This window comes from Rhinolophus sinicus, linkage group LG06, assembly GCF_036562045.2.
Source record: "Rhinolophus sinicus isolate RSC01 linkage group LG06, ASM3656204v1, whole genome shotgun sequence".
NCBI classification, from domain to species: Eukaryota; Metazoa; Chordata; class Mammalia; order Chiroptera; family Rhinolophidae; genus Rhinolophus; species Rhinolophus sinicus.
In genome coordinates, this window is record NC_133756.1 from 153,998,561 (window position 1) to 154,021,713 (window position 23,153).

Genomic DNA, 23,153 nt, shown 5'->3' on the forward strand with positions numbered 1-23,153 from the left:
GAACTCAGGGAGGGCACAGGAAGACATCCTGGCAGACCTTCATAGATCTGGGGGTGAGGCAGACAGGGGCTTTCAGAAGAAAGCTGGTCCCACCTGGAAGGAGCTAGGAGTCTAAGAAGGGCAGACATTGGAGTGTGAGGTGGGACAGGACTTCATGTGCAGCAGGTGAAAGCTGAATGTGCCCTCAGAGATCCCAGGAGGGGAGAGCAACTCAGGACAGAAAGTAGCTATCATGGGAGACAAATGAAGGTCAGAGGCTTGGAGACCCGTCACAACTTCTGCCCAAGTGGGTATCCACATGCCCCTCCTGAATATTCTACAGTCCTGGCTGATTCCCAGGGAAGGATGCAAAGTGAAAACGCCAAGCCAGACTCCCACACCCTAGAAGTGAAAGGTGCTACCACATGCTCTGGGTTCAGGGACACCCAGGTTTGAATCCTGACTCTGCCATCTGTGCCATTGTTTCACCCTGGGCGAACAGTACCCACCTCAATGGGATAGAATGACGATTCAATAAGAATGCAAGTACAGTGAATGATGTATAGTAGGTGTTCAGAAAATTGCAGTTATAATAATAATGGTATTGTTTGCTGCACTAGTCTAAGAGGTCAGGCCGACTACTTCTAGGTGAGGGGAGCACAGAGCCTTTGCTCCCTCAGGTTTGCAGTTCAGAGAAGCAGTGTCAAGCCACCATGCACTGGACCCCAAAGGGTTACAGGCTCTGGAGACAAAGGCCTGAGGTTCCCAGTGAAAAACCAAAGCATAAAAATAATTCGATGAGTAAGAATAAAATTCCCTCTTCTGAGGTTCCCGGGGCTAGGCCCCTCCCTGCGGCAGGCACTTCCCCTTTCCCTTGTTCATGGAGGAGCCAGACCGGGCTGACTCAGAGCTGGAGCTCTGCAGCCATCCTCCCACCCAGGACGCGGGCCGGCCGAGCAAGGGGCTGCGAGTATGACAGCCGAGCGCGCCCCCGTGCGGAGGCGAGGGGTACTGCAGCCAGAGAGAAGCAGCGGCAGCCAGACCCGCAAGCCTAGCCGCCCGGCCGCTCGCGGTCCTTATAGAGCCACTGCCTCCGCCCTGCCCGGCCCCGCTGAACGCGGTACTTGGGTCTCCCACTTCCGCCCACCTCCTGTCCGGCCCGAGCGGAAGTGCGTCGGCCGCCCGGGTCCCCCATGGCCGCGAAGCGGAAGCGCGCCCCGACAGCCGCTCCCTCCGACCCCGCGGTGCGCGGCGCGTCGGGTTCCGGACAGGTCCCGTGTGACGTGGCCGCACGCGGGGGGCGGCTCCGGGCCGGGGGCCGGCCGGCCGGGCCGGGCGGGGCAGACACGGGGCGGGGCGCGGCAGACCCGGGGCGGTGCGCGGCGCCGCAGCTGGATGGCTGGGGCCGCCAGGAGCACTGCTGCCACCGCCGTACGGTGAGTGACCGCCCGAGCCCCCCATCCCCCACCGCCCCGGCGGGATGGACCCGGCGATCCCCCCGACCCCGGGCCGGCTCGCCTCGTCCTGGGCTGACCTTGGTCTCTCGCCCAGAGCCCGGAGTTAAACTTCCTTGGGCTCTTCTTCTCCCCCGTCGCGCACACGTCACTCCCCATCTCTCCCTCGCTCTCCTCCTCGTCGTCTGTCTCCCCACTATTTCTGGCTCCCTCTGTCTTGATTCTTGCCTTCTCCCCTTTCCTGTCTGACTCTCTCCGTGCCCCCTTCCCTTCTCTCAAATCTGTGGTCCCCTTACCTCTACGTGACCCGCCTCTGCCTCCAAGCCAGGCCTGGCCCAGTCCTGCCTTTGGTCCCCAGTGGAGCCCAACGGGTTTCATCAGGGTCTCCCGTTCAGGCCTGGAGACCCACGACGCGGGCATCTTTTCAAAGGCCAGAGGCAGTTGCTTTCCCTTCCTGCCACCTCCAGCATCGGATGAGGAAACTGAGGCAGGCACATCACCGGCTCAAGGTCACAGCCAGCACGAGGCAGGGCCGACCACATTTAAAACTCATGCCTGAATTTCCAGACTGAACTTCTCTCTTGGTTGACTCACATTCTCCTTCTCTGATCACTGGCTGGTACATTCCTGCTGCCCATTGCTCCGGGCCGCCTGCAACATAAGGAGGACATTCCTTCATGCCAGGCACGTTCAGTTCATCTCATCTGCACAGCTGTGTGAGGAAGGCAGTTCGTATCTTCATCCTGTAGCTGAGGAAACAGAGGCTCAGAGAGGGGGCTTGCCCACATTCAAACAGCTACAGGTGCAGAGCACAAAGTTAATGGCAGGTCTCCAAAGCCAGTGCTCTGAGCGTCTGTGAGGCAGCCCCTAACTGAAGGATCTCTTCAGTCCCACCTCCTGTCTCCGTGCCCCAGGCACAATGGACTCATTTCCTAGGAAGAAGCTCTAATAGCACTGTCCTAGCTCAGCTGCTTTGTTTCCCCACCTGCACCTCCTAATGTCACTCCATCAAGCTAGATAGTTCCGGCTTCAGTCCCTGGGGAGTCCTCACCAGGGTACATTCTGGTGGCAAAACCTCCCCTGGCAGCCAGAGACACCCTGCTGGGCCGGGCCTGCTGGTGACTGAGGAGAGCCCAGCCAGCGCCTCACCCTGTCATTAGGGAAAGTTTAGCCTCAGGCGGACATGCTGACACACAGTCTGGAGCTGGCTTAGAAGGAAAAAACGTATGGCTCTTGGATTGGGGTGTGGAGGAGCAGATCCCCTTTTGCTCTGTGCACCCACTGTTTGGATTCTCAGAGGCCCTGGGCCAGGAAAGCAGGAGGGCGGATGCTATGGCAAATAGGGGGTGGGAAAGGTTAAGATGCCACGTTTCATAGCGGTATTTGGCCAAGGGTGGCAGCCCAGGTAAGCAGCCTTTGTGTTTTTCAGCACGTGGCATGTCTGGATGTCCCTGCCCTGGCTGTGGCATGGCGGGCCAAAGGCTCCTCTTCCTCACTGCTGTTGCCCTGGAGCTCCTGGGAGGGGCTGGGGGTTCCCAGCAGGCCCTCCGGAACCGGGGGGCTGCAGCAGCCTGTCGCCTAGACAACAAGGAAAGCGAGTCCTGGGGATCCCTGCTGAGTGGGGAGAGGCTGGACACTTGGATCTGCTCCCTCCTGGGCTCACTCATGGTGGGACTCAGTGGGGTCTTCCCGTTGTTGGTGGTTCCTGTGGAGATGGGGACCACACTGCACACAGAAGGTGAGTGACCCTGCTCCCACCCTCCTCTGGGGCAGCCAGTGGTGTGGGAAATATGCTGCTGCTCTTCCACAGAGAGCTGGGTTTCACGTTCTGGGGTACCGTGTGTCTGAGGCGGAGGGTGAGGACAGAATACAGTTTCTCACCATGGTCCCTTGTTCATTCATTACTGCATTAATTTATTCTGAAAGAATAGCAGTCAGCAAACATTCACCAAGAAGTATAGGTAGTGGTTAGAAATATGGGTGCCAGCCTGCCTGGGTTCAAATCTCAGCAAATAACTCCACTTACCAACTGGGTGCCATTGGGCAAGTTACTTAACTTCACTCTGCCTCAAGCTCCCCACCTTAAAAATGGGGATAATAAGAGTATCTACCTCATAGGTATTATTGTGACACTTAAATGAACTCATATCAGTAAAGCACTTAGAAGACTTCCTAGTGCAGGGAGAAGGCTACGTGTTTGTGGGACCCTTGCTGGGGTTGGGGATGCAGTGGCCAGCCAAGCCCTGCCTCTCCCTTCAGTCTCTGCTCATAGTGTGCAAAAGAGCTCTCAAACCAAAAGCCCCTGAGTCTGCCTTACCCAGGACAGGCTGGTCACAGGCTGCATCGGGCGGGGGTCTGAGAGGAGAGGTAGCCGTGGGTGGAGGCTTTTCCTTGGCCACCCTTTCATATGGTCTGCATGTATTGTATCCACAAATGACATGTTGTAATGAAAAGAACACAAGATCAGATGGGGAGTTGCTAAAAATACAGGTGCCTGTCACCCCCATCCAAGAATATGATATAATAGGTCTGGAGCAGGGCCCCAGGAATCTTTGAAATGAGTGCCTCAAGGGCTTGTGCCCCCTATTCATTCAGCAGGTGGTTCTGAACACGTCCGTGCTGGGCCCTGGGATGAGGGCTGGTGCCGCAGCTATGAATGGAGCCCTCCTGGGGCCCGGGTGTCACACCTGTACATCAGCTCAGGCCCTCTCATGGCGTCTCTGCGAGGTCAATGTTAGGAAGGACTTGGATTATTAGCTCCATTAGCACAGGCACAGAGAGGTTCTTTGACCAGTCTGAGGTCACACAGCCTAGAAACAGCAACTTTCTCTGGGATGCTTGCTACCCCAACCCCAAGCTGCCTCTGTCCTCTGGGCCTCAGTTTCTCTATCATACCAACGATTTGGACATGGCCCTCTTTGGGCATTTCCAACTCTGGATGCTGCAAGCTGGCAAAAGTCCCCATATCTCTGTCACATTTCTGAGAGTAACACTGACTGAGAAAGAAAAGAAAATTCCCATCTGCCGTTCTGCCAGAATGAGTACTTCCTATGTGTATTGTCACTTAATTCCCACAAGATCCCTAGAAGTAACTGAGTCCCAGAAGTAATCTGCCCAAGGTCAATAGCTGGTGGGTTGGGGAGCTGGGGCCCTAACCATGAGGCAGCAGTGGTTCCACAGTCGTTCAGCAGGTTGTGGTATATTCCTGCTGAGCTCCCAGCTCTTGCTGGGCCTGGGGGACGGGGGAATCTAGGAAGGGCAGCAGCTCGTGTCCCGCCTTCCAGAGGCTTCCCTTCTGGTTAGGACAATGCAAAGAGCCTAGAAAGTGTGGTGAGGCAGAGGCTGGGTCAAGGGCCCCGGTGGATCAGCCTCCAGGCCCCAAATCTCTGCCTTGCAGCTGGGGCCCGGCGCCTGAAGCAGCTGCTCAGCTTTGCCCTGGGGGGACTCTTGGGCAATGTGTTTCTCCACCTGCTGCCCGAGGCCTGGGCCTACACGTGCAGTGCCAGCCCTGGTGAGTGAGGCCGCAGGCTGGAGGCAGGAGGGTGGGGGGTGGAGAGAGCATGTACCCATGCTCAGGGATGGCCTAGGCCCTGCCGTTCTGCCAGAATGACGGAGAGGGCTTCTGGGCACTGGCAGGGAACTTGTCATGGTCTCAGTGCCCTGGTCCCTGTGGGAGTCCCTGGGGCCCGGCTGCCCCACCAGCCAATCCTGGTTCCCCCTGCCCCGACCATGCCCTGGACTAGGTCCTATTCCAAATGGCCTCCCTTCTATGGCCCTGGCTGTGCCTGGCCTGTCAGTGTTTCCTTCTGCAGGTGGTGAGGGGCAGAGCCTGCAGCAGCAGCAGCAACTGGGGCTGTGGGTCATTGCTGGCTTCCTGACCTTTCTGGCTTTGGAGAAGATGTTCCTGGACAGCAAGGAGCAGGAGCGGACCAGCCAGGTGAGTCCCAAGCCCTGGGAGTGGGATACTTCAGCCTCTGTTATGTGATGGTGCCGGGGCCTGGAGCCCCAGGTTCTGAGTTGAACCCTGAAAAGAAGGTCTCTTGGCCTTTTCGGAGCTCTGGGCGGCTGGGCCAGCTTGTTTGGGAGGATCTGGGGAGTGAAGGCATCAGCCCGCGCCATGGCATGTTCTCATGGGCTGGTAGTGACAGCAGTGCCGGGGAGATGGACCTGCGGCGGAATTGGGAGCACCTCACTGACCGCGCAGCAGAGCAGTCTAGCCAGACAAAAGTGGCGTTCCCTCTCTCTGTTTCTCCATCTCTTGCTTCTCTTCTGTGTCTACCCTGGCCAAGTGGGGGGCATCTAATGTCACCTCTCCCTCCTTCTCCTGGCCCTAGGCCCCCAGCAAAGACCCCGCTGCTGCTGCCGAGCTCAGTGGAGGCCACTACCTGGCCCAGCCGGCTGCAGAACCCGGCCTGAGCGCCGTGGTCCGGAGAATCAAAGTGAGTGGCCCACTCAGGGCCCCCTCCTCCTGCAGCTGCCCCACCCAGAGTGGTCGGCCCAGCTCACCCGGCCTGCCCAGTTCAGCCCGGCTTTCTCTCCTCTCACCTAGGTCAGTGGCTATCTCAACCTGCTGGCCAACACCATAGACAACTTCACTCATGGACTGGCTGTGGCTGCCAGTTTCCTTGTGAGCAAGAAGGTGAGTGGGGGTTTGGGGCAGGTGGAGCTTAGGCAGTTCTGGTGGGAATGATGGCGCCTGTGTTGACCAGTTGGCTCTACCTCCAAAATAGGTCTCCAGCCCATCACTTGTTCCCTGCGTCAGCAACACCCTCATCTGAGCCCCTCGTCCTCCCTGTTGCACTCCTGGACACAGCCTTTTTTTGTCCCAAGCCACTGGTCTGTTCTTGCTGTGAACACTCCTTGTTGGGATCACATGCCTCTGCCAGGCTGCTGAGCTTGGCCCTTGCCTGCATCTAGATGCTTCTTCCCCACCTTCTCCCTCTGCCCTCTGTGCTCTGGCCCCAGTGGTCTGCCTACTCTTGAATTGGCCAAGCTGTTTGCCCCCTCATGGCCTCCACCTCACACTATCCCCTCTGCCTGGAATGTTCTTCTTCCCCCTGTTTGATGGCTGGCTCCTCATCCTTCAGGCCTTGGCTTAAGTGCACTGACCCCTCTAAATTAGGCCCTCATCACTCATGCTCCATGGCACCCATCCTGACTGCCCCCCAGCACCTGTCACGGGCTGTGAGTACACGGCTTTTGTGTGTTTCCTCAGCCCTGGACTCTCCCTTCCAGACTCTTAGCTTCATGAGAGTAGGTTCCTTATCTGGTTGATTGGCTGCTGTATTTCTAGTCGCCAAACAGTGGCCAGCCGGAGCACTCAGAGCAGAGTAAATATTGGTAAATGAGGGAACAAGTGGGTGCCTTAGCCCTGGGCACGACCCTCATAGACTCTCCTTCCTGCAGATCGGTCTCCTGACCACCATGGCCATCCTCCTGCATGAGATCCCCCATGAGGTGAGTGCCAGAGGGTCCCATGGTCAGCACTGGGGGCTGGAGCTTGAGGGAGGAGTTGGGGTGGGACTCCCTGGCAGTGGCAGGCTCCAGGGCTGCACTTCCGAGGCCTGGAATTGCTCAGCCCAACAGGCTGCAGCTACCATCTCAGCTGTGCTCCAGCCTCCTCGCGCCTGGGGTCTCAACAGGATGCGGGCTGGGTGGCCCAGAGGCAGGGTTGGTGCGGGGGGCTCGGTGTGCATGTCCATACCTGTGCATGTCAGGGGATCTGGCCCCACTGATGCTCAGAGTAATCATCTGGGACTCCCCTCAGGTGGGCGACTTTGCCATTCTGCTCCGGGCCGGCTTTGACCGATGGAGCGCAGCCAAGCTGCAACTCTCGACAGCACTGGGGGGCCTGCTGGGTGCCTGCTTCGCCATCTGTACGCAGTCTCCCAAGGGAGTAGGTACGGGCGTGGTGGGTGGTGGCAGGTGGTGGTCAGCAGAGGGGCCGTGGCCAAGGGCAGTATCCAGGCCGGGTTCTGCCCCCAGTCTACCCTGGGAGGGGGTGCAGTACACACGGCTTCCCTGGGCTCCCAGCCAGTCAGCCCTTCTCCCGCTGCAGAGGAGACCGTGGCCTGCATCCTGCCCTTCACCTCTGGTGGCTTTCTCTACATCGCCCTGGTAAACGTGCTGCCCGACCTCTTGGAGGAAGATGACCCGTGGTGAGTGACCCACTGGGACTGCTCCTCGCAGGGCCTTTTGGGGCTCCAGCGGGGAGGAGCTTCTGGCCTCTGTGCCGCCCTGAGCCCTGCCCTTCTCCCCACAGGCACTCCCTGCAGCAAGTGCTTCTGCTCTGCATGGGCATCGTAGTGATGGTGCTGTTCTCGCTCTTTGTGGAGTAACCCCCCCTGACTCCCCACCCCCCGCACAGCAATAAGACTCGGATTTACTCTGTGACCATGTGTGAGGCAGAGGGCGAGTGTGTGTGCGAGCGAGCAAGCCTCTGACCAGACAAGAGGATGGGGTGTGTGCTTGCGTGCGTGGTGTGCACATGACCAGGTATGTGTGAGACCAACACTGTGATTCCTTGTGCAAGGGCACAGGGTCCAAGCCTGTGCCCACCATGAACCCGCTGTGGTCCTCTCCCTGTCATCATCCTCCTGGAGTGAGCAGTGAGGAAAGAGCAGCATTGGTTCCAAGCAGAGGCCTCTCCCCACCAGGACCCTAAGGGGAGTGAGGGCAGCCCGGAGCCCCAGGGTGCAGGGAGCCCCAAAGCTGTCTCCCACTGGGGCCTCATGAGTCCCTGGCTGAGGGAGTAAACCCCCTGCTCATGCAGCCAATCCTGGGGGGTCAGGCTGGGGTGACTTCTCTTTAGTGCCCATCATCCTGGCCCTTCCTTTGCCAGCTCTAAGGCCAAAGAAGGGAAGCAGCTGCTCGCGTAACCCCCAGCCCCACTCAGCACTGACAGTTCTCGTCCCAGCATGAGGCTGGGAGATGCTTTCTAAGACCTTTTCCTCATGGCTACCTACCCTGGGCCAGCTCCTGTTCCCCTGGCAGTGCCAGCAGCTCCTGCCACCTCCAGCTGCCAAACAGCAGCCTGCAGGGCAGCCAGGAGTCCTGGGCCAGAGGCCTCCCGGTCCAGCTCAGGGATGCTCTTGCCAGCACAGGGTCCAGGCAGATATTCTGGGGGCAGAGTGAGGCATGGCTGCCTCTCCCTGCTAGGGCCCCTTTTCCTGTCCCACTGAGGGTGGGAGCAAAGTGGGGGTTGGGAAGGCTCCATGTTGTCAGCACTCAGGAATGTGCTCTGGGAGAATGCTGAAGCCATAATCCCCAGCTATTTCCCTTGGCTGGTGCCCAGGTACACAGCTGGCCCACTCCACAGCCAGGCTCCAGCCCTGCTGCTCAACTGTGGACGTTTTGAGAAGTGGCCATCAAGAGGGTCTGAATTTTTAGTTTTGCTGTGGTTCGATTTGTAACTGTAAATACTTGTTCTGTAGATAAGATGCAAATAAATATTATACACAAACTTGCTGCCTGTTTCGCACACCACCGTCCATGGTCAAGCAGAGCTTTCCCGGGTGCTTGCTGCGGCCAGGCCAACTTGGCTGTTCGGTGGCTGGTCTCATTGTCCCCACCTTCCCCCCTTCTGCTTCGTGCTTGTCTCTGAACAGTTACCCTTGCAGTGCTTCTTGGAATGGGACAGCATTTCATGTTTTCCTGGCTTGTTTTGTTAGCTTTCTTATCTCAAAGCAAACCTGGCACTATGTCATTGTCCCAGCATGAGGCTGGGAGATGCTTTCGGCACCAAGGGTGGCCCCCTCATTATATAGCCTTATGAGCCAGGCCTTTTCCCAGCCTGCCCCTGAATAATTTTATCCAGGAAGGAAGCTCCATCACAAAGGCACCTCCAGGTTTGGCCTCAATGAAAAAATATGGGATCGTTATTCTAAACCACCCTTGTCTCCTCTGAATGTGCTGCATGTAAAGACAGCAGCAGACAGCAGGGGGCGATGCTTCTCCAGTGCTGTCAGGAGAAAGCAGAAGCTGGGAAGTGGAGTCCCACCCACTCTCCAAGCCAACCAGAACCACCTCCAGTAGCCTGTTGGCTGAGCTGTCTGCACAGCGCCGCCGGGTCTGGGACAGGCTGTGAAGCCCGAATTGCTGCACCCTCAGCTGTGAGTGCCTGGCTCGAATCAGTATCTAATCAGCAAAAAGGGATCTGCTGCCACTGTGAAATCCCCAGGGATCTGGTGGGTCTGTGCCTGATCTGTCAAGGAATCCGCCGTCTGGCTGGCCCTCATCCTCCCCAGGTGGCCCTGGGGCTCCACCATGGAGTCTCAGGTGGTGCCTGCATGGTTCACTCAGGAGCCATGGCCAGATGAATTAGAAGAGGGAACAGGGAATACAGGAGTGGGGGTAGCTGAGCCCAGGGTAGGGAACACAACCAGAAGCAGGGTGAGGGGGCTCCCGGGGTGGGAGAGCCACATGGGGGCACATCAGGACACTCCCGTTGGAACGGGGCTGCGAAGGCAGGCCTGGAGGTGTTGGGGCTACAGGGGAGGGGATCAGAGCTGGGAAGGAGCCCAGACCTCCAGAAAGGCCCAGGACCAGTCAGCTCACAGGGAGCATATTCCCTTCAGGGAGGCGACAGTGGAAAAGGAGGGTGTAAGGGCTTTTGCCAGAGGGCAAGTGAGAGCTGATGGAGTTCTGAAGGGCTGTTACTTTTTCAAAGGCCATTCAGGAGGCCTTTCAAAGGATATGGGGCCTGACAGAGTGGGGATGGCAGAACTGTGGGGAGAGAACACAGAATGAACAAAGGTTGGGCCTAGAAAAGATCTCACAGTGATCTTGCTAGCACCAGCCAGAGAAAAGGGGCCAAGAGAGCTAATGGGGGCATGTGAAGAAACAGGAAGCTTGGGGACTGGGAAACAAAGGAGGTTCAAGGGAAAAAGACCCAAAACCTGGCTTTACAAGAAAGCAAGGCCCAGGGCCAGGGCACCAAAATGTGAAAAGGCAAAAGGCTATCTCTACTTAGGCCCTTCATTCTAGAGCTACAGTGTCACCACCTCTAAGGCTCAGAGGGGGTGGTGGGAGACGGGAGTGGTGGGAGACGGGTCTGGAGGGACACGGTCGGAGAGGCCAGAAGACCCCAGAGGACAGCGGGCGCACTTGCCCATCCCTCCCACAGTGCAGCACCTGGGGAAGGGGTCCTGTGTGTGCACCCCCACTCATCCACGCAGAGCCCAGGGAAGGTGAGCAGACAGGCGGCAGGGACCTGGAAGATTTTTATTGGGCGTTTCAGCCAGCAGGCGGCCGGGGTGTGGTGCGGCGGGTGGGCGAGCCCTAGGCGTAGTACTGCAGGTTGGCTTTCTTCTTGGCCTGCACCTCCAGGATGCCCTCCATGTAGTCCTCGTGAGTGAGCTCCGTGGCGCCCCTGCGGAGTGCGATCATTCCCTACACCCAAGACAGACAGGCTCTAGGGGGCCTCCCGCACCCCTGGCCCAGTTCCCAGCGGCCACAGCTTTCTCGGCCTCTTCCCCTCAGCAGTCTCCACCAGCCAAATCTCTGCCCTGTCAGGGAAGGGGGCAAGAAGGCATGAAGCACCCACCCACCTGACCCCAACACTCACCGCCTCCACACACACAGCCTTGCACTGGGCCCCGTTGAAGTCGTCCGTGCAGCGGGCCAGCTCCTCATAGTTCACATCAGGGCTGTGGGGAGGGGGCGGGGGAGAAGATGGGCTCCCACACTGCCTCAGCACGTTGCGAGCTCAACTCGCTGGGTGACTGTAGGCCAGTAGCACCCCACTGTGCCTTGTTCTCTTCTTGGTACAAGATGGGGGGACAGTCAAAGCAGGTTAGACCAGGTTATACTATGTGTCTCCTGAGCTCTATCTAGCCTTCTAGAAATCTGTACCTGCGACCCCAGCGACTGACTCAGCCTGAGACAGGGGAGCAAGAGGATGTGGGGACAAAGGATGCTGTCTCCCCCTCTCCTTAGTAATGCAGGCCCTTCATCAGCCCAGCACTGCCACTTACTGGTCTCGTGCCAAGCACTGTGCTTGCCATTGCCACAACCCCATGAGGTCAGTGCCATTATCCCGAAGTCCCACATAAGAAGACTGAAGCTTGGAGAGGTTAGGCCACCTACTGAAGGTCACAGAGATCTGACCCCAGGTCCATCTGGCTCCTGGCTGAATCCCCCTGGCCACGTTGGATTGTGCTCATCTGCTAGGGAAGGGGAGGCTGGGAAACTGAGGGCCTCTGGCCTGCAGACTTTCCAGTCATGGGGGAGGAGGGGACGGGTGGATTCTAAGGACCAGAGTCCCCAGAATTAAGGCCTGGGCCGCAGCAAGACTCTATCTCAGGGACGTGAGGAGAACTGGAGCTTGTTGGGCAGAATGCTTGTATGCGAACAGATGTGGAGGGGGTGGATGGAGGCCTGGGAAGCTCCGCATGAGGACAGACAGACCGCGCTGCTGCTGCCCCTGCAGGGATCGTGCCCTGCTCACAGTGACCATGCCCACCTGACGTTCATCTTGCGGGAGTGGATCTGCATGATTCTGGCCCGGGCCTCCTCATTGGGCATCGGGAACTCAATCTTTCGGTCCAGGCGGCCTGAGCGGAGCAAGGCAGGGTCCAAGATGTCCACCCTGTTAGTGGCTGCAATTACCTGAGCAAGGAAAGCAGCAGCAACTTGAAGAGGAAGGGGTTCACAGACAGGCAAGTCATGGCCACGACAGGCAGAAAGGCAGCCCAGGGGCCCAGTGAAAGGGCAGGGGATGTTCAAGACAGACTCCCATTCCAATTTAGCTGCACTGGCCAGCGGACTGAGAAGGTCCCCTGACTGTTAAGCCCCATGCTCTTCATCTGTGAAGTGACAACAGTACTCACCTTTACTTGAGTGTTGGGCTGGAACCCGTCCAGCTGGTTCAGAAGCTCCAGCATCGTCCTCTGTACCTCCCGGTCCCCGGCTTTCTCACTGTCAAAGCTGGGGTACACAGGAGGCCCGAGACACTGGTGAGGCCACAGCTCGAGTTGAACCCTCCTCTCCTCCACCCACCAGAAGCCTAACCCAGCTCATCCAGGGCAGGGGAACGTCTCGCTCAACTTGGGGCCCCCAGCCCAGGGACTGGCAGAGGGTAACTGCTGATTGCAACATTCAGAGACTGGAGAGACTGTTGGGATCAGGTATTGAACCGAGGATAAAACAGTGAGCAAAACCAGCCACTGCCTGGGCTATCCCCCTGACGAACGTGCCATTGTGAACTAAGCTAGATCTTACAAATCCAGGCATCCAGCCCAGACTTGGAGCGTAACGGGGAGCCCAGGCAGGCATCCCTGAGGAAGTATTCCTCAGCTGAGGTCTAAAGGCTGAAAACTCACTGGCCGGCCAACCAATCATTGGAGAAGAGGGGGAAAGGAAAAGCACATTCTAGAGATGGAACAGCAGGTGCAAAATCTCTCCCACCGCAGAGCCAGAGCGGGCCTGCAAGCCGAGGGTACCCTGTGGATAGAGTCCAGAAGGGGGAGGGATGTAGGGGCAAGAATGGAATAGGCTGAGGGGAACAGGGACAGCCACACAGGGAGCCTTACAGGCCATGGAAAGCCCAGCATTTACCCTCAGGAGCAACGTGGAGGCCCAGAAAGGGTTTTAAGTAGGATCTGTTTGTGTGAAGGACTGTGGGTGCATGTGAGTGACGTGACCAGGTTTTGTAAGGAAGATGATGCCAGCTGTGAGAATGGATGCACAGGGGAAAAGAAAACAAGCAGGGAGGCTAGTTAGAACTTAGGAAGGAAAACCACAAAAGTAGAGACAGAGTGGGATAGCAGGAGTTTAGAAGTCCCCTTGGTGGCACCCAGCACCCCTTTACCGCTTGGTGCCGATGGCATCCAGCTCATCAATGAAAATGATGGACGGAGCTTTCTCCTTGGCCAGGGCAAAGGCGTCCCGGACCAGCTTGGCACCATCCCCGATGAACATCTGCACCAGCTGGGGGCCAGCCAACTTCAGGAAGGTGGCCTGGGTGGGGGGAGGACGGGGACTGAGTCAGGCCAGAGCACGAGAGGTCCCTCTGAGCCCGCACTGCTCAGCTCCTGCCCACTTCCCCCTCATCTTTCCCAAAGCACTCACCTTGGTCTGTGCAGCGCAGGCCCGGGCCAGCAGGGTCTTCCCCGTACCTGGGGGCCCATACATCAGTACTCCCTTTGGAGGTTGGATCCCCAGGTTCTCAAACTTCTCCTTGTGGTTCATTGGCAGAACAATGGCCTCCACCAGCTGCCAGGAAGAAGTCCTGGGTGAGGAGAGTGAAGCCCTAAGGGCTCCTACAGCCCAACCTTTAATGGCTTCAACCCCAATCTGCAACCCTCCTGCTCCTGCTCAGGGATACTGCCTCTCCTTCCCCCGTATCAAGAGAACGCAGAATGTTCACTCCCACCAAGGCCGACTAAGGTCTTTCCAGGAACAACAGGATATGGTGGAAAGACACTGAACATGAGTTCCAGTCCTGGCTCTGGCCCTAACCTTCTATGACCCCAGGCAAATCATTCAGTCTCTCTGATCTCAGTCTCAACTGTTACACAGCATCCTTCTTGCCTCCCTAGGATGCTATGAGGATAAGAGGCATATTAGGGGGAAGTGCTCTGATCAATGAAGCAGAAAAACACAAAAGGCTGGCGAGACTGGTGGTGGCTGCCACGCCTCCCTCACCTCCTGAATCTGCTTGTCCAGGCCCCCAATGTCACTGTATTGTTCTGTGGGTCTCTCGTCCACCTCCATGGCTTTCACCCGTGAGTCGTACTCTGTAGGCAGGGTCTCCAGGATCAAATAGGAGTCTTTGTTCACACCCTGGGGCAAAACACAAAGCCTTCAGATTTGTCCCAGCTCAAGGCCTAATTAATAGGCTGGGTGACAGGTGTTTATAGAGTGAAAAGAATGATATGGGACTGGGCAACACAAGATTCAAAGAGCAGATAGACAGGATCTGACTCTCCAGGCTGCTCTGCCAAGATTCAGGACCAACAGTAACCTGGGCCTGGGGGAGGGGTTCAGTGGGAGAAACCTCATTAGGAAAGCTCTGCCTTGGCTCAGGGACACCACTCACCACCAAATCTCCCGGCTTCAACTTTTCAGCATCCACCAACCCAATCACAGGCAGGAAGTATGTCTGTAGGAAAGATTCCAGAAGCAGCCTCAGTGACTGCCCTCAGTAAGGTTCCCCAGTCCTTTCCCCAGCCACCCCTCACCCTCCTCATTTCTCCTATTGCTGAGGCAGCCTCACCTGTCGTGTAGAGGTTTTGATCACTGCACATTTGCCCTTCCTCTGGGAATCCAAGTCAATATTGGCACCATCCTCCTCTTGGTCATTAGGATCAACATCCAAAAGCTGGAAAGGGATAAAGCTCAGATCAACAGGCCCTGCTCAGCCCACTGAACTCCCCAGAGCCAGGTGCTTCCTGGGCTGAGATAGTCCCAACACCTGCAGGGCTGGCCATCCCTACCTCACGCCTCAGACTAGCCCTGAGCCCAGCAAGCGCTGATCAACCAGGAGACTGAGAAGATCTCTGGTTAGGTGTTGCTTCTCTACCCCGAGGAAGAATAACCAGTAGAAAAGAAGACAAGTGGGGTTTCTGAGGCCTTTTCGGGCCCTAGAAGGGGTGGGCCCAACATGCAATTTGGGCATCGAAACGTCCACCACTCTTCCTCCAATGGCCCCATCGCCGGCTATCTCCAAGCCCCACTGACCCCTCTCTTCCCCTCCACATACACACACACCTCGATGACGTTGGAGACAAGGTATGGCAGGGTCTTGTTCACTTTGATTTTCTCACTGTTCTCTTTGATCTTGTCCTTCATAGCTTGAAGCTCGTGGGTTACTCGTAACACTTCGCTCTTCATAATCTGAGATGAAGGTGAGTGGAAGCAAATGTTCAGCTTTGGCTTTGTTTATCCCGGGGCCTTGTGATTGGTGAGGTCCAGGCTGCCCAGGGGACCCTCCCACATCTGCTCACTCAGCTCTTAGGCTGAGCCTGACTACATCCGCATCCGCGGAGGTCAAAACAGGAGGCCAGTCTGGAGACCTCCTGATGAAGTCATTGTAGTAGAGGGGAAAAAGCGGGACTTCGAGTCAAACAAGTACAGGTCTTAGGCTCTGCCTTTTACTAAGGACTGGGCACTTCACAATAAAAACCTCTCTGAGCCTCAGTTTCCTCATCTATACAATGAGGATTTCCTAAAAGGATTTCCGAGAGGAATACTTAAAGACCTAGTGGAGAAAGGCAGTCTGATGATTCCTGCTCACATAGGCCTGGTCTCCCAATAGCCTGTCCCTCTTAAGGCTTAGTTTTCTTTTCAATCTCCTGGTCCAAGGAGGAAACCGCGTCTGGGATCAGCAAGGCCTGCCTTGTATGCCCACCTTGATTTCACTGTCCAGCAGCCGTGTGCGCTGGATAATCTCTTCTGTGGACATCTTGAGCACCTCCTCCCCGATTCCATCTTGCTGTTAAGAAAAAGAAATTTTTTTAAACTCAGGGCAGGTATCCCACTTTCTCCAAGCCCGCTCACAGCCTCAGTTTCCCCGCCCATAAAACTAGAATGAAGCAATCGGGACCCTTGCCCACATCCCAAGGGGCGCTACTCTGGGATCGGGCCAGATCTTGGTCCCCAGGCACCTCCTCCCTTCCTGACAAATGCGTCTCCCCACGGGCCACGACTCCAGGACCCCTAGCTCTCCCAGCGCCCACCTCAGCCTCATCCCACACGGTCGCCATCTTCTCCTGCCGAGTCACGCTACTCTCAAGTTTCGGCAGCAGATTCATTTCCTGGAGGAAAAGGCCGAAGATCGGACTGGGAGCAGTGGCGGGAAATTAATATTGTCTTTCTTAACACCACCTGCTGACTAGTGGCAGACCTCTTTCTTCAGGTCCTGACTCTTGACCAATTTAGCGGCCGCGTTGCCAAAGCGAATCTGCTTTTCCGATTCAAAAGATGAAGCGCCGGCCACAGGATCCGCCCCCGCGGCTCCTGAAAGGTTCCCGCCCTCGTCCTGTTTTCGCCGGGCGCGAGGAGTGGGTGTGTTATTGGCCAGCGCCAGCAGTGGGCGGGACCTGGATATATAACCGGAAGGGACGGGGGACGGACCGGAGTCGCAAGGGCCCTTGGGAAATGTAGTCCTCGTCGTGCTCGTAACTGAAAGGGTGCCTTTGAACGGGTGATTCAACCTCAGAGTCTGGCCCAGTTAGTAATTAGGGGATTCGCTCTGCCTCCCAAACCATAAACAATATACGCCAGCCATGTGCAAAGGGCAAAAAAAAAAAGGGGGGGGGGGCATGACACCTTAGACTGAATTTTTATAATTATTATTTATTAAAATACAACCTGTTCACCTAGGGTTACCTGAGAGCATCATGAACCAGTTTTCAAGAGAGAGATCACTGCTGCCACTTACTTCCGAGCAGGTGCCACAGAACTTCCCTGTGGGAAGAGAGCTCAATTGGCAATCAGCCTCTACAATTAAAAACATTATGTCTCACATCTGTAATCGTTTCTTTTCATCTCACTGAGGAGCAGAGATCTCTTTGGATCTTATGAGACCCTTTTGCTGTACTTGTGTCCCGTTTCTAGAGGATCTCTACTTAACCCTCTGAGGTGAGGCCCAGGGCACTCCTAAAATGAACTTCTTAACTTCTTGTAAGCCATGTAACATATTTTAAGTCAAATCAACACAGATAGACCCTAAACGTGGTGAAAATCTATCCACTGTTTTTCTTGGAATGCAGTTGAAGGCATTTCATTTGCAGCTGCTTGCTTAGGCTGACAAAGCACCCCCACAGCTAATAGTATGTATTCCATCCTCTCAACCGCCCTGCCCTGTGGACAGACGGAATTATCATGGTCAATGTTAGATAAGGATGTGGAGGAGCAGAGAGGTTAAGTGACTTGCCCAAGGTTGTTCAGTGAGTCAGTGTCAGCACTGGCGCTGCTGACTCCAAATTCACACTTTTCAGAGTTGCCTGACAGGAATCAAGAAGCCCACTTGGGGAGGGAGCTGTCCTGTCTGTGCTGGTCTCAGCACACCTGAGGCAGGTGCATCCTGCTCTGAGGCCTACATTTGGAGATCCCAACAGATAGGAATATGTTTAGAAAGCCTCCAGCCTGGGCCTGTGATAGGTGGTGGCAGGCCAAACTTTAGACAGGCTCCTCTGAGCCCTCTTTTCCACTAGGTCTTGACCTTGGGCCCTGTCCTTGGGTCTTGTCCTCAGCCTGCCTCACCCAGTTTTAACAAGAATCCTGGCAAGTCAGGTTATCAAGACCCCCTGATCAAGTTCCTCATCTCTCACCTTTGATATATAAATCCTTGGCCTGCCTTTAACGAGAATCCTGTTAGGCAAACTTAGCAAGAATCCTCCTACCGTGATGTCTCCGCTTAGTAATTTTCTATCCACCGAACCCTCACTGTGCTTGTTGACTATAAATCCCCAACTGTCTTTGCTGTATTGGGAATTGAGTTCAGTTCTGTACTGAATTCTCTATCTCCTATTGCAACTGACACTTTTCATTACCTCCATGGTCTATCACCCCAGTTCAAACCAGCATCATGTCTCACCCAGATTATCGCAGGGGCCTCTTCATTAGTTGGCCTGCTTCTGTCCTAACATTCCTGTGATAGTTAATTTTGTATGTCAATTTGACTGGGCCATGGGCTGCCCAGATAATTGGTGAATCATTGTTCTGGGTGTTTTTCTGTGAGGATATTTTAGATGAGATTCACATTTAAATTGGTACATTGAGTAAAGCAGATTGCCCTCTCTAATGTGGGTGGGCCTCATCCAATCAACTGAAGGCATGAATAGAAGAAAAGGGCTGACCCTCCCCCCAAGTAAGAGGGAATTCCTCCTGCCTGACTGCCTCGAGCTGGGACCTTGGTCTTTTCCTATCTTCGGCCTCAAACGGAAACATCAGCTGTTCTTGGTTCTTGAACCTGCCAACTTTCAGACTGGAACTGCATCCTCCTGGGCATCAGGCTTTCTGACTCAAACTGGAACTAGACCATCACTATTCTTGGGTTTCCTGCTGGTTGATTCACACTGCAAATCTTTGGGCCTGCCACCTGCCAATTCCTTATAGTAAGTTTCTTTACATATCTATATCTATATCTATATATCTGTATAGCTGTATATCTATATCTACAGAGGGTGCCAAAAATATATATATACACATTTTAAGAAAGAAAAACTATTAAAATTGTAATACTCAATATATACTGATAACAAAAGATGAATACAAGTCACATTTGATTTCTGCAATTACAAGAGGTGCTCAAAGTTGTTACCATCAGCGTCCAGACACTTCTGATTATGGCGAACTGTTGCTTGAGCAACATTGACCAAAGTGTCCACTTGTATACTTTTTTTTTGGTACCCCCAGTATATCTATATATCTATGTCTTGATCTATATCTATATCTACATCTGTATCTATATATCTATACCTATATCTATATCTATCTATATCTGTCTCCTATTGGTTCTGTTCCTCTGGAGAACCCTGACTAATGTACTTCCTAAAGTCTGTTATTTTGAAGAATGTTAAATACATTAAAAAGTTAAAAGAACAGACAGTGAGTACCTGTATACCTTTCACCTAGATTCACCATTTGATCACATTTTGCACATTTGCTTTTTCTGTGTGTGTTTTTTTTCTGAGCCATTTCAAAATAAGTTGCAATGTAGAATTACTGTTGTACACCTGAAACTAAAATAATATTGTATGCCAACAATACTTTAATTAAAAAACAATGGTGACATATGGTTACTAGATTTAGTGTGGTGAGCACATCATAAGATATATAAATGTCGAATCACTATGTTGTACACCTTAAACTAATATAATATTGCATGTCAACTATACTTTAATTAAAAAGATAAGTTGCAGATGTCGACAAAAAACATCCAGCCTAAGAGAAAACATGTAAGAGTTTATTTGAGCCAAACTGACAACAATTGCTGGAAAGCAAAATCTCAACAGATTGAGAAAATGCTCCGAGAATTGTCAGTTTGTAGCTTATTTTATACACAGAACCAAAGGAGGAAGGTTACATGAAATCCACTGGTGATAGATTAAGGGAGTGGGAGAAAGCAAAGGGGGTGGAATCTCTGGGACTGGATAAAAGCAAATTGGAGAGACAGGTACTTCTTTCACATAGGTGGGTACAGGATAGTTAATAGTTCACATAGCGATGTTAATCAAGGGACAAGAATAATAATGAGGGATTCTGTACTTTCCTGCTCTGGTCCAGAAAAAGGGATTACTGACATTCCAAGGATGTCATTTTACGTGCAAAAAGACAATAGACAGGCCCACGTAATGGCACAGATTAACTTTATGAAGGAAGCTTTTGGCTAAAGATATGACTTCCCACCATAGTTATGAAATTTTTTATGCTCACGCCATTTATGTGGTTATTTTCAGTCTCCTAAGCTTGTCAGGTTTAACGTGTAGCCCGTTTTCCGTCCTCACAGACATGACACTTCACCTCTAAATATTTCAGCTTATGTCTTCTAAGGATCAAGACATTCTTATATGTAACTATAATACATTATAGTCTAATACATTGTCACACCTAAGGAATTGAATGTTGATACAATAATATCTAATAGAGTCCATATTAAATTTTCTTCAATTATCCTGAAAACATCCCTTACAGCCTTAAAAAAAAATTCAGTAGCCGGTAGAGAGGGTCACACAGCATTCAGTTGCCGTATCCCTTTTGCCTCCTTTAATCTAGAGCAGTTCCCCGTCCTTTTTTGGTCTTTGATGACATTGACATTTTTGAAGCACCCAGGCCAGTTGTCTGGTGTAGTCTGTTTTCAACACAGCAACCAAAGGAATTCTTTTAAAACCTAGTGAGATCATGTCACTCCTCTACTCAAACCCCTGCAGCAGCTGCCTTCTCATTCCGAGTAAGAGTCCTTGCAATGGCCCCCAGGGCCCTGGGTGTTCCCACTCCCCTTTGAATTGCCCGGGGACCTGACTCCACCTCCCTGCCTCCCTGCTCACAGCTATGGGCCTCCTGCTGCTCCAGGACCAGACCAAGCCTGTGCCAGTCTAGCACTCACTCTATTCCCTTTTCCTGGAATGCTCTTACCAGGACATTGGCTTGGTTCACCTCCTCACCTCCTTCAATTCTTGACTCCAATGCCTCCTTCGCATCCGGGCCCACCCTTACAACCTGTCAATGCTGCAGCCTGCCGCTCCCTGCCCCAGCCCTTCCCCAGGCTCCTGGTCCCCTTACTACTCTTTTTTTTTTTTTTAATTACATATTTTATTTTGAAAAAAAACTCAAATTAGAGAAAAGTTGAAAATACAGTGTAAATAACTTTTCTCCTTGTATCAGCTGAGAGTATACCACTGACTGGCTACCACATTACCTTGAATACTTTGGTGGGACTTTCCTGCAATCAAGGTCATTGGCCTACTTAACTACCACACAACCTTCAATCCCAGGAAGTGAACATGGATATGTTTCTACCACCTGATCCTCAGACCCCATTCATGTTTCACCAGTTGTCCCAGTAACGTGCTTTATAGCAAAAGGATCCAGTCCAAAATCAAGACCAGAATCGAGTATTGAATTTAGTTGTGCTGAAGTCTCTTTCAGTCTGGAATAGTTCCGCAGTCTTTCCTTGGCTTCATGACCTTGACACTTTTGAAGATTGCAGTTACTTTGTAGAATATTTCTGAATTTGTGTTTATTTGGTGTTCTGCATGATTTTACATTTGGGTGGTTCATCTTTGGAAGGAATATCACAGAAGACATCCTGAGTTTCTCACTGCATTAATTTAGATAGCACCTGATTTCATTTTGTTCCGTTACTGGAGATATTAACCTTTCTCACTTGATTCATCTGGTGTCTGCCAGCGTTCTCCACGGTGAAGTCACTCTTTTTTTGAAATTAATAAGTATTTTGTGTGGAAGTACTTTGGAAATATGTAAATATCCCATTCTTCATCAAAATTTTTATTTATTCATTTATTTATTTATATCAGTATAGATTTTTGTTTTATCCAATAAAATCTGTTGGTGTTATTGCTATGGACTAAATGTTTGTGTCCCCCCAAAATGTATATGTTGAAGCCCTAACCCCCAGTGTAATGGTACTTGGAGACGGGAAGTAATTAGGGTTAGATTAGGTGATGAAGGTGGGGCCCTCATGATAGGATTAGGGGCTTATAAGAAGAGGGAGAGAGAGAAATCTCCACTCGCAAGCATAGTGAAAAGGCCATGTGAGGACACAGTGAGAGGGTGGTTATCTGTAACCCAAGGGGAGAGCCCTCTGATACCAGCCCTGCCGGCACCTTGATCTTGCACTTCCAGCCTCCAGAACTGTGAGAAAATAAATTTCAGTCGTTTAAGCCAACCAGTCGATAGTATTGTGGTGTGGCAGCCTGAGCTAAGACAAGCATTACTGGTGGGTCAGGGGGAGTCCACTCAAGATGGTTCTTGTGTCCTTTTGAATCATCCTCATCATTCTTTCGGCTTTCTTGGCTGTCTGACCCAAGATCTTCCAGGGTCATCTTATACCTTCCCTGGTCCAGGCCTAGAGTCAGTCATTTGCCCAAAGAGCCTTGCTTCCTTTTACTGGAACATGGTGTTTAGAAGCCAATATCTGGGTGTTAGATGCCCTCATTGCTACTGGCATGTCACTGCTCCTGGGCCAGTGCGCGTGTACACACACACACACACACACACACACACAACTATTTTGAAATCCATGAGTTCACACTGACCCCTACAGTTCCAATTCAACACCACAGGGTCCCTTCTGGTTTTCTTTTCTTGTAACTCTCTTCTTCAGTAGTGACCTGGCTCGCATTACCCTTAATATAGCTCCTTATTTGCTCAGTCCCCCTATGTAACCAATTTCTCCTTGCCACTCCCTTCCACGCACAGGTCGCTCTTCACACTATCTTGGTTCTAATGCCCCACATGCAGGTCCTGTTCCTGCTACTCAAGCTCAGACATCTCGCACCTTGACCTTCCTCAACTTGGCTGCCTCCTTACCCTGCTTCGGCCCCAACAACCTATGCCAGGCTGCCCCTCCTTACCCGACTTGGTGCTCTGCACTGGGACACACTCCACCACCACTATGGTGTCACCTCCTCACTTTGCTCAGGCGCCAGTTCCCCGTGCTAGGCCTTCCTCCTCCAGGGTGTCCTCATCACCCAGCTTTGGCTCTGACACAACAGGCCGCCCTGTGCACAGACACTGTCCTCGGGCTCCACTCCCAGACCCCCATCTGCATAGATGTCCTCCTCTCCTGGCTTGGCTCCAACACCAGCACCAGGCCTTGCCCTCGCGTGAGCTCCTGTCTCACCGTACTTGGGCTCTGACACTCCAGCCTGAGCCACCTATAAGTGTGGTCACCCCTATGCAGACTCTGTGCGGGTTCCTCCCACAGGGGGGCTTCCCCTGTGCAGACACCTCCTCACACTGCTTGGGTTCCCAGACCCCACACCAGGCCAGCCCTCCACATGGATGCCTGCCTTGCTCTGTCACACCTAATGGTTTTAGGACTGAAGAGAAGGGACGGCAATGAACAAGAGGAAGAGGCACGCTGCTCTATTCTTTACTGTTCCAAAGCACTTGCCACTTTTGTATTCGTCCACTAGTTTTTGCCATTAGTTTTGCTGTAACAAAATACCAGAGAATGGGTGGCTTAAGCCAGAGAAATTTATTTCCTCACAGTTCTGGTACTGGGAAGTCCAAGATCAAAGTGCCAGAAAA

The 23,153-nt window shown here is 53.3% G+C and overlaps 2 protein-coding genes across 6 annotated transcripts; one reads left to right on the plus strand and one right to left on the minus strand.

The window, feature by feature from the left end:
- The first annotated feature begins 1,244 nt into the window (after nucleotides 1–1,244).
- On the plus strand, nucleotides 1,245–8,895 carry SLC39A13 (solute carrier family 39 member 13). Of its 5 annotated transcripts, none has more exons than XM_074336366.1 (10): nucleotides 1,254–1,415; nucleotides 2,863–3,171; nucleotides 4,831–4,944; nucleotides 5,246–5,370; nucleotides 5,768–5,872; nucleotides 5,983–6,072; nucleotides 6,840–6,890; nucleotides 7,201–7,333; nucleotides 7,492–7,591; nucleotides 7,696–8,895. In XM_074336366.1, exons 2-10 carry the CDS (start codon nucleotides 2,871–2,873, stop codon nucleotides 7,769–7,771), a joined length of 1,095 nt encoding a protein of 364 aa, XP_074192467.1. In that variant the 5' UTR covers nucleotides 1,254–1,415; nucleotides 2,863–2,870; the 3' UTR covers nucleotides 7,772–8,895. The 5 variants fall into 5 exon arrangements, with proteins under 5 accessions (XP_074192468.1, XP_074192467.1, XP_019599257.1 ...); XM_019743698.2 differs by lacking the exon at nucleotides 1,254–1,415 and adding an exon at nucleotides 1,977–2,117; XM_019743700.2 differs by lacking the exon at nucleotides 1,254–1,415 and adding an exon at nucleotides 1,977–2,117 and having other exon boundaries at nucleotides 7,201–7,329.
- Nucleotides 8,896–10,636: 1,741 nt separating this feature from the next.
- PSMC3 (proteasome 26S subunit, ATPase 3) lies at nucleotides 10,637–16,350 on the minus strand. Its single transcript, XM_019743702.2, has 12 exons — nucleotides 16,112–16,350; nucleotides 15,784–15,867; nucleotides 15,144–15,269; nucleotides 14,650–14,754; nucleotides 14,473–14,535; nucleotides 14,079–14,216; nucleotides 13,503–13,646; nucleotides 13,243–13,391; nucleotides 12,263–12,359; nucleotides 11,896–12,041; nucleotides 10,999–11,080; nucleotides 10,637–10,823 (listed from the first exon to the last, which is right to left on the minus strand). The coding sequence occupies exons 1-12, from the start codon at nucleotides 16,184–16,186 to the stop codon at nucleotides 10,713–10,715; spliced, it is 1,320 nt and encodes a 439-aa protein (XP_019599261.1). The 5' UTR covers nucleotides 16,187–16,350; the 3' UTR covers nucleotides 10,637–10,712.
- Between the last annotated feature and the right edge of the window lie 6,803 nt (nucleotides 16,351–23,153).